The sequence below is a fragment of the Eptesicus fuscus genome, chromosome 15, assembly GCF_027574615.1.
Source record: "Eptesicus fuscus isolate TK198812 chromosome 15, DD_ASM_mEF_20220401, whole genome shotgun sequence".
In the NCBI taxonomy this organism is placed as follows: Eukaryota; Metazoa; Chordata; class Mammalia; order Chiroptera; family Vespertilionidae; genus Eptesicus; species Eptesicus fuscus.
The window spans coordinates 79419589-79428835 of NC_072487.1; the positions used below are offsets into that span (position 1 = coordinate 79419589).

General features: G+C 68.8%; 1 protein-coding gene and 1 long non-coding RNA gene across 3 annotated transcripts; one reads left to right on the plus strand and one right to left on the minus strand.

Annotated features, from left to right (window-relative positions):
* Positions 1–796: 796 nt before the first annotated feature.
* On the minus strand, positions 797–9178 carry LHX3 (LIM homeobox 3). 2 transcript variants are annotated; one of them, XM_054727283.1, is made up of 6 exons: positions 9094–9178; positions 5060–5231; positions 4314–4516; positions 3555–3706; positions 3029–3200; positions 797–2211 (listed from the first exon to the last, which is right to left on the minus strand). In XM_054727283.1, exons 1-6 carry the CDS (start codon positions 9176–9178, stop codon positions 1787–1789), a joined length of 1209 nt encoding a protein of 402 aa, XP_054583258.1. In that variant the 3' UTR covers positions 797–1786. The 2 variants fall into 2 exon arrangements, with proteins under 2 accessions (XP_054583258.1, XP_008150659.1); XM_008152437.3 differs by lacking the exon at positions 9094–9178 and adding an exon at positions 7229–7322.
* Positions 4271–6258, plus strand: LOC129151650 (uncharacterized). The gene is made up of 3 exons (XR_008558308.1): positions 4271–4431; positions 5713–5786; positions 5949–6258. It is a non-coding gene; the product is annotated as an uncharacterized LOC129151650 (long non-coding RNA).
* Positions 9179–9247: the final 69 nt, after the last annotated feature.

Here is a 9247-nt window from a genome sequence, read left to right on the forward strand (position 1 = left end):
CTTCCTGGACTTGGGGGCTCTGGTGACATCCCCCCCGCACTGTGCTCCAGGTCCTGGGGAGCAGCTGGCCTGGGGGTAGGTGGGGCTGGGGGGCCACTTGACTGAAGCCCGCTGGGCTGTCTGGTTCAGGGGCCGACTAGGGAGCACCTGTTCCTCCCAGAATGGGGGCCCAGGCTACCCCGTCCTCTGCTCCCCTCCCTGGACCAGGGGCCTGTTCTACCAACAACCTCAGTGCCCAGCTCTCCGGGGGTCTCTGGGGAGCACTCACTGCAGGGCGAGGAGCCCCACATCACGGGCTCTCCTCTCATGTCCCCCACTTCCCGGGCTGTCACCACTGTCTCCACAGGAGGAAAGGGACTCAGAGGGGGCAGGCCACTTGCCCAGGGTCACACAGCAAGTGTGCAAGCAGATGGCGGGGATTGGAATCCAAGTTGGAGAGACCCCCATGAGCATGTGCCCACATCTCCTGACCAGCTGACCCCTCAATGGTGCCGGCTCCAAGCCGTGAGCTGTGCTGTCATATTCTGTCTCATACCCCAGCCCCTGCCTCTCCCAGGGACCCAGGCCAAGGCTCCAGCCCCGTCGCGTGGATGGCACAGTCGGTTCCACACCTCCTAACAGTGCTCGGAAAGTCAGCCAAGACCAGGAGCCAAGGGCCCCAAATCACCAGGGGCCTCCCTGCAGGGAGCCAGCAGCACTCCAACGTGCCCCCCCCCCGCGCCCCACTTTCAAAGGACCCCTCCACCCTCCCCCAGCCTCACTAAGGATGCGGACTTTCCAACGACAGCAACTGACAAATTTAATGACGTTTGGAAAAAGCCGATGGTCGGAGAATAAATAAAAGACCGGACTTCCACAGACCCAACGGGAGCAGGACGCAGTTCACAGGAATGACGGCCTCCCCAGAGGCAGCCCTTGTGTCTGAAGGTGGCAGGAGGTCTGAGGGAGGAGGCGGCCGGGGCAGAGCAGCCCCCGCCCTCAGCTTCTCCAGCCGACGTCCAGCTCGGGCAGTTAGAGGAGCTGGGGGAGGGGGTCAGGGCTGTTTGGCAACGGAAATGGGTGGTCTGGGCGTGGCCGGACGCTGAGGCCGGCGGCTGGGCTGGGGGAGGGGAGGAGAACCTAACCCGGGCTGGGAGGGAGCTCCTAGTGGGCGAAGGGCTGGGCCGACCAGGCCCCCCGGGAGTTGTCAACTCCAGAGGGGAGTGGGGTCCAGCGAGACGGAGGAACCTGAGCCCTGTGCCCTAGGGTAGAGGGTGATGGGCTCCTGGGGAAGGGGGTTTGGTGCAGGGAGCTCCCCAGAGGGAGCCGAAAGGACACAGAGGTGCCCACCCCCACTGCCGCCTTCAGCTGGAAAGGGGAGGCTCAGAGGTGGGCCTGGATTGAAAGCAGGATCAGCAGAGTTTTTCAGTTTGGGGAATGAACGCGTCTCCCAGCCGGCCGTGCTGGGCAGGGCCGGGGAGAGGCCGGAGGGCCTGGTGGGAGCCGTCTCAGGTCCAGAATCAGCACACGCCCTCAGTTAGTGGTCAATAAAGGGGGAAGTCTGCGTACAGAACAGGCTTCTGGGCGCCCGCAGTGTGCCAGCCCTGGTCCGAGGAGGAGAGGCAGACAGTCCTGCCCGAGAGTGGGGGTGCGGGCGGGGCGCCCCTCCAGTGGCTCCTCATCTTCATCCTGTCCCCGGCGGCACCCGCGGCGGCACCCGCGACTTGAGGTCCAGGCTCTGGGAAAGGAGGGCGCAGCGCCAGCCCCCCCCTTCAAGTCCAGTGCTCAGTGGAGCTGGGGGCCTCGGTCAGAACTGGGCGTGGTCCACCTCGTCCAGCCAGGAGGCGGGGCTGGCGGGGAAGTCGGGGTAGCCCCCGCTGCTCCCCGTGGACAGGTCGGAGCTGGGTCCGTTCCCAGGCAGCACTCGCATGGGCGGGGGTCCCCCTGGGGCCCCCGTGGGTACGAGGCCCAGGCCAGCATCGGGGTACACCAGGCTGGAGAGGAGGGGCTGGGGGCCCGGGAGGCTCTGCAGGGCCGCAGGGGACGGGGGGACACCATAGGGGCTGCCGGGGCGCAGCTCCCGGAACTGCTCCGGGCCTGGGCCAGCCAGGCCTCTGTGCTCCAGCGGGAAGCTGCCGGGGGCTCCTGAGGGCCGGCCCAAGGCTGGGGTGGGCTCCCCCAGGCTGCCGTAGAGGCCGTTGGTGGGGCCCATCTCGGCCATGGCTGGCTCTTCTGCAACGGAAGCAGAGGGCGGTGGTGGGTGCCCGCCTCCTGCATTCGGGCCCTCCCAGCCCCTCTGCCTGCTGGGTGACCCGCCCCACCCGTCTCTTCTGCTCTTATGCCCCCCTGCACTCCTGCACCCGGCCACCCGGCCACCCTGCTTTTTTTTTGTTTTGTTCTGTCAGTCCCGCCTGGTGTCTGAGGAATGGGGTTCCCTGGTGGGACGGTGCTGGAAACAGTGCAGTTGGACTCAGGTTCCAGGACGACCCCACGCTGTCCTGGGAGGGGAGGCACAGAGTCCCCCCCCCCCCACTTTGCCAACAAGTTATTTGAGGCCCAGAGAGGCTGGACGGGAGGCCTAAGCTTACGATCAGCCAAAAAGAAAGCGTCTGGATGGACATCGAGGGAGAATGAGATCCTGGGTCCCAGGAGGGAGGGGGGCCCTCCCCACCCCGAGCAGCAGGGTTTTTAATCACTGACCCCCCACTGTGCTGCCCACTTTCCTAAAACTCAGGCCAGGGCTGGAGAAGAGCGCTGGGCCCTCCCCCATAGGACCGCCTGCTAGGGACCGGGGTCAGGGGTCCCCCAGGGGAGGGCAGTGGTCCTGAGCGGCCAACCCACAGGCCTTGGGGGGGGGGCGAAGGTCTACAAATAAATGTTTGGAGTTAGGCTAAGAGGCCACTGGCTTGGAGACTCAGGTTTCTAGTCTCCCTGTAACCATCAACCCGGGTTCTTCCGACCCGGGCTGCGCTCTCCCGGCTGCGCGAGTTCCGGAGCGAGGCGGGGTGGCCGGGCGGGTGGCCGGGCGGGTGGGCCCCGGCGCGCGTACCCGTGAAGGAGACCTCGGCGTCGCTGTCCGGCCCCTCCTCCTGGACGCTGTCCTTGTCCGACTTGGGGGCGCCGCGGGCGCGCTTCATGCTGCGGAAATACTGGCCCCAGCGCTGCCGGCCCGCGTCTTTCTTGAGCCTCTTTTCCTTGGCCCGGCGGTTCTGGAACCACACCTGCGGGAGGGCGCGTGAGCGGCGGGCGGGGAGGGCGCGGTGAGCGGCCCCGGGAGGGCGGGGAGGGCGCGGTGAGCGGCGGGCAAGGAGGGCGCGGTGAGCGGCCCCGGGCGGGTGGGGAGGGAGCGGTGAGCGGCCCCGGGCGGGCGGGGAGGGCGCGTGAGCGGCCCCGGGAGGGCGGGGAGGGCGCGGTGAGTGGCCCCGGGCGCGCGGGGAGGGCGCGGTGAGTGGCCCCGGGCGCGCGGGGAGGGAGTGGTGAGCGGCCCCGGGCGCGCGGGGAGGGAGCGGTGAGCGGCCCCGGGCGGGTGGGGAGGGAGCGGTGAGTGACCTCGGGCGCGGCGTCGGGGCGCTGACCTGCACGACGCGCATGTCCAGGCCCGTCTCCGACGACAGCTGCTCCCGCACGTGGCGCGCCGGCTTGGGCGACGTGTTGTAGGCGCTCTTGAGCGTCTCCAGCTGCTTGGCCGTGATGGTCGTTCGCGGCCGCTTGGCCGTGGCCTCGGCCTCTGCACCGTGGGGAGCCGTGAGGCCGGGCCTGCTCCGCCGAGCGCCCCCACCCCCTCCGCGCGTGAGGACGTCGGGGCCTCGCAGGCGCACCCCGCGTGGCTGCGGGGCCCGGGGTTTCGCGGGAGAAGGGGAAAACGGGGTGGGGCGTCGCCAGGGCGGAGGGGCGGCTCCCGCCTCTAAGAGGGACCCGAAGCCCGGTCGCGGGCCCCTCCAGCCTCGGCCGCCCACGGGCAACACCGCTCCCCACTCCTCTTTGTTCTAAGCGCGCGGGTAGGGCCCATTTCCAGGTCGAGGATTTAGGAGGATAAATCCGACGAGGGGTGGCGATTCGCAGTCAGACCAGCCCCGCTGCGCTCCCGGCGAGGCGGCTGCTGGGAGTCCAGACCCGCTTCCCCAGAGGGTCTGCGACCTGCCCCGCGCGGCCCTGGGCAGGTGCCCTCGCTACCCGGCCGAAGGGAAGGCACTCGGATTGGCGCCGAGAGAGAGCTCGCTGCGGCGGGTGCGGGAGGCCGGGGTCCCTGCGCGCCCCACCGACTGGCCTTCACCCCGTTTGCAGACGAGTAAGGGGCGCCAGGACCCGGCCCCGGCCCCGCCCCTCCCACTGACCTCGCTGCTTGGCCGCCTCGTAGTCCGCCTTGCACACCAGCCGGCTGTCCTCCATGAGGTAGAACTCGTCGCCCGTGGCCAGCTGCCGTTTGCACACCACGCAGGCGAAGCAGTGCAGGTGGTACACGAAGTCCTGGGCGCGGCGCACCACCTGCGTGGGCGGGATGCCCAGCTGGCACGCGGCGCACTTGGTCCCGAAGCGCCTGCGGGACGCACAGGGCGCGGCTCAGCGCTGCGCGGGCGGACCCTTCGCCCAGAGCGGGAGCGAGAGACACAGCGGGCCGCGCAGGGCGGTTCCAGTTCCCCGAGGGCGGCTGGTGGGCCCTCCCGCAGCCCCAGCAGAACCTCAGGGAGCACGGCACCCGGGTCCTGGGGAGTACGGCGCCCCGGGATGGCGTCGGGAAGATGCGTCCCTTGGAGGCCTTGCCGAAAAGCAGCCCTCACACTCAGTATTAAGAACAAAAACAAGACCAAAACTAAGGAAGGAAGCCCACAGAGTCCTACAAACCCGGGATTACCTTTTTAACGACTGCCTCCACGTTTACAAAATTATGTAAAAACAAAACGTGTTGATGTGCTAGCCCTGCCCAGCCGCCCTCAGAGAGGCCTGGGTGCCCAGCCTGGGTGACAGGGCTCAGGGTGTCCTGGGGTGGTTGTTGCTGGGAGTCCAGACCCTGGTCCTGGCACCGCAGCCCCCGTCCCCGTCCCCTTCCCCAGCAGCAGCGGGCAGCGGGCAGCGGGCTCACTTGAAGAAGTCGTCCTTGCAGTACACGCTCTCCCCGCGGCTGAAGCAGCGCTCAGCCAGCGGCGTGTGGCAGTCGCTGCACTTGAGACACTTGCTGTGCCAGTGGCGGTCCAGGGCCTTGAGGATGAAGCGGTCCAGGATATGCTGGTCACAGCCAGCGCACAGCGGGATCTCTGCAAGGCAGGGGCGAGTCGGGGTCATGCTCCCACCCTGGCCCAAGGACGCAAGACCCCGTTCCAGGCACACTCTCTTACCAGCCGCCCCCAAGGGCAGGGAGCCCGCAGCCCAGCCTGCAGGGAGAACTTAATGAAACCGAAATAATAGGTTTAGCCTGTGCCCATGAGCAAGCAGGTGGGCAGGCTAGTCCCTCAGGCCAGAGAGTGTTCGTTACAAAATGGTCCCCGAGCGAGGGAGGTGCGCACTGCGCTCGAAGGGAAACCTGCCCCAGGAGCACTCGGAGGCAGGGCTGGAAAAGGGTCCCCTCACCTGGGGGCCAGGCACGTGTGAGTCGTGGGGCACCTACCACCCAGTTGCCCTCATTATTCTGCACAATTAAGCATCCTGACAGAGAGAGAGAGACTCCTGTGCCCTCAGCCCCGTGGCCCTGCCTGCAGCCACCAAGGTAAAAGCCGTTGCCCTCTCATCTCTGGGCAGCTGCGGTACTTGTGAGCGGACGGGACAAATGGATCCGATATCCCCATGCTCAAGCTTGGATGCCCCAGCACACAGTAGGCGGCTTGCCCTCCCTCACAACCATAGCCACTTCAACAGTAGGTTCCCTGGGGTCCTGCTCCCTGGGACTGGAGGCCCCCAGAAACCAGGCAGGGGAGCCCTGGGTCCACGAGGGACTTTTCAGGGTGCTCATGGGTGAGGATTCCCTGCTCCTTCAGGAAAGATCTCCGGGAGAGGAGAGAGCCGCGCACAGCAGCTGAACCCACACAAACACTGCATCCCTCACCGGCTCACCTGGCTGCCCCGACCCCTCCGGCTCCAGGAGGGGGGCAGAGAGGGAGGACGGAACCTCACTGGGCGCCAGAGCCGAATCAACCTCCCTCCCGCAGCCGCGGAAACCCGCGAAGGACGCGGTCCCGCGTCGGGCAAAACCGCGCCCCAGGTGTGGAGCCTGGGGACCCGCCGGGCCCGGGCCTCGCTGTGGGCGGCGCAGGCAGAGCGAGGACGCGGCGCAGCCCTGGCGGCTGGGCAGACCCTCCCCGCGCGTTTCAGCACCCGCGGCCCGGACAGCGCCGGCCGGTCCTTCCCCGCGATCCGCGTCCGGCAAAAGCTTCTCCCGCCGCCCCTCGCGCCCCGCGGACCCGCGACCCGGGCCTTACGCTGCATGGCGGCTCCGGTCGGCGGGTCTCCTGCCCTCGGCTCCCGCGGGCCCGGCACCACCTCACGCCCGCCGCCTCTCCCGTCCAGCTCTCCGAGCGGCTCCTGCGCGCCCGCCTCCCCCCTCCCTCTCCCTCCGCCCTCCCGCCCCTTCCTCACAGCCCTGCGGCCAACCCCTCCCAAGATCCGCCGGGAAATAAATAAATAAGTAGGGAGGGATGAGACCCCACAGCCTGGATGTCACCCCCTTTCCCACTGCCCCGTGCGGCCGGTCCCCACCAACCAGGCCGCCTTCGCCTCCATTCGGGTCCTGCCCGCAGAAGCCGGGAGAAAGGTCTCAACTCCTCGGAGCCAAGCGCTGGGTGGGGGCAGGGGGGGCGAGGCTGTGCCCCAGGAAGTTGGGGGCTCAGCTGGAGGAGGATCCAGAGGACCCGCCAGAGCGACCAACGGAGCAGGTGCCTGTGGGTGCAGATGCCAGATTCCAACTGGGGGCGATCGGCGGCTGGGGTCCCGCTGCGCCCTGGCCTGCATCTCTGCCCAGGAGAGCGTGGGGGGTCGGGAGGGGGCTGACCTCTCGGGAACCCTCCTGCCCCTAGTCACCGGGACCCCAGGTGGCTTTCCGCACTCTCCCGCCCAGGACCACACGCCCAACAGCCCAGCACCCAGGCCCGGCGCAAACTTGCTGCTGGGCGCTCAGGGGAGGACGTGCTGGGGCCCTCGAACCCACTCCCGCCCGGTCCCGTGGGCCCCGTGGCCTGGCCGGAAAGGCGCGAGGACCTCTGGGTCTCCCGGGGGAGCGTCCGCCCTATCCATCGCGGGCGCTCGACCCCCGAGCACCCACCTCGGCGCAGGTCCTCCCTCCGCGCCAGCAGCGCCAGCAGCAGGTCGCCACCCGCCGACTCCCGGCTGGGGCCCAGCTCCCCGCGCGCCTCCATGGGTCCCGCCGCCCGGTGCCGCCGCAACCCGGCCCCGAACTTCCTCGGGGCCCAGCCAGGCCACGGCCTCAGTGGCCCCGGGCCGACGTCCGAGCTGCTCCCGGAGCTGCTGGGCGCTGCGCCCGCGGGCCGCCCGGGGGCCCCAGCCTCGGCCGCGGGGAGGGCGGAGCGCCTGGGGGCGGGGCCGCGGGGCGGGGCCGGGAGTCGCTGAGACTCGGCCGCCCGCTCTGCATCCCTTTTCGCAGGGACCCGCGTTTCCCAGACGCCACCCGAGTGAGTGCCGGCCGGAGGGCGGGCGGGGACGGGCCGAGAGGAGCCGGGTTAGGGCCGCCAGCTCCCCGCCGCTTCCTCGCCCTGCGCTACGGGCGGGCGGGGCTGAGGCCTGGACTCCGGCGCGTAGGCCAGGGTCCTGGGAGGAGGGCCAGGGAGGGGCTGGGTCCTGCGGCCGCTGATGCTCGAACTCAGAGCCGGACCTGGAAGGCCTGGTGAGGCCCTCGGATCTGCACGAACGCCACCCAGACTCAGGGGCTGAGCGTCGCCCAAGGGCTGGAGAACCGCCGGGAGCTGAGGCGACGACAGACCCCTGGCTCTGGCTCCACCGTTGGAGCTTCCGCTCCGAGTGGGCGCAGGGAGGAGGGCGATTCTCTAGAAGAGAACCCCACGTCCTCGGCCTGGACAGGCAGCCAAGACTCCAGGCCAGAAGGGCCGGAGCTGGGGAGCAGGTGCCCACCTTCACTGCTCTCCACCTCAGCGCCCGGCCTGCACGGGACCTGGCCCATGCACCCGATTTTCCAACATCGCGCCCCAGTCCAACAGGTGAGCCTGCAGGGACCCACTCGTCCCACACGTAGATCTGATCTACCCAGGACAGCCGCTCCTGCCCAGGGGCACAGCCCCCTGCAGGCACCACAATCAGGACTCAGCAGGGTGAGCCCCTTGCAGGGTGGGACAGGGAGTGGCTGGGCCCAGGAAGTGCTAGGGACTGGCAGGTTGGTGCCCCCTCCAGGCCCTGCACTGGGGTCCCACAGAAGGCCTGCACCCCCTGCCCCGTCTTCCATCTGTAGTCCCCAGTCTATGAAGTCTCGGTTTTGATCAGAGGCCCCTGCAGCCAGCACACAGCCCTTCATGTCACTCTGCAGTGTCACCCTGAGCTCAGGGCAGGGGTGTCAAGCCCTGGATCCCAGGGGGTGCTGAGTGTGGAGTATCGGCTGCTGCGGAGGCTGCCTGAGAGGGGCTGTGACTGTGGAGGGCAGGCAGGCAGCACGTGGAGGAGGCGATGGCCCCACTCGCTAGGCATCTGGCTGGCCCACCGACAATGCCTCCGTTATTCCCAGCGTCTGTGGTGATGGAATGGCCCTTGGGGAGCAGGGTTTGGGGGGAGACCCCGTTAGGGGTCCAGTGCTGGGCTGTCGGGCTGGTTGGGGAGGGCCAGCTGGGCACTGTGGGAGCTCGGGGGTGGGTCTCTAGAGGAACTTGGCGCCTCCCGCCTGCACCACCACTTGGGCCAGCAGCGCCTTCAGGAAGGCCCCTTCTGCTCTGGGGTGCCTGGACCAAGCCCCCTAAACCACCCATGAACGATGGCAGAGCTCCAGGCCCTTGACCCTCTCCTCCCCTCCCCTGTGCTCCCATCTCTACTGTCGCCTGAGGTCTGGTTTCTGGGACTCCCTTTCCCTCTGCCCTCCGCCGTCTGCCGCCCAGGTGGCCTCCGCTGGCCTCAACGCCTCTTGCCCTCTATTCCTCCCGTGAGGCCTTAAGCTTGGGCTTCTCTTACCCCAGGTCCCACCGAAGGTGCAGGCGGCAGCCCTGGCGGCCCCGGGCCTATTTCGGTAGCGCTCAAGCTCCGTCTCCAGCAGCATCGCTGCCACCAGGGGGGCAGGCGGGGCTTGGAGCTCGGCTGGAGGGGCTCAGGTGGCGCTCTGCCCTCT

What these genes read in the sequence shown, in the direction of transcription:
- LHX3 (XM_008152437.3), bottom strand. Translation starts at nt 7,322, where the DNA reads ATGGAGGCGCGCGGGGAGCTGGGCCCCAGCCGGGAGTCGGCGGGTGGC. An exon ending in TGCAAGGACGACTTCTTCAA is followed by an intron (nt 4,517 to 5,059) that starts GTGAGCCCGCTG and finishes TGCGTCCCGCAG; the next exon opens with GCGCTTCGGGACCAAGTGCG. An exon ending in CGAGGCGGCCAAGCAGCGAG is followed by an intron (nt 3,707 to 4,313) that starts GTCAGTGGGAGG and finishes CCCACGGTGCAG; the next exon opens with AGGCCGAGGCCACGGCCAAG.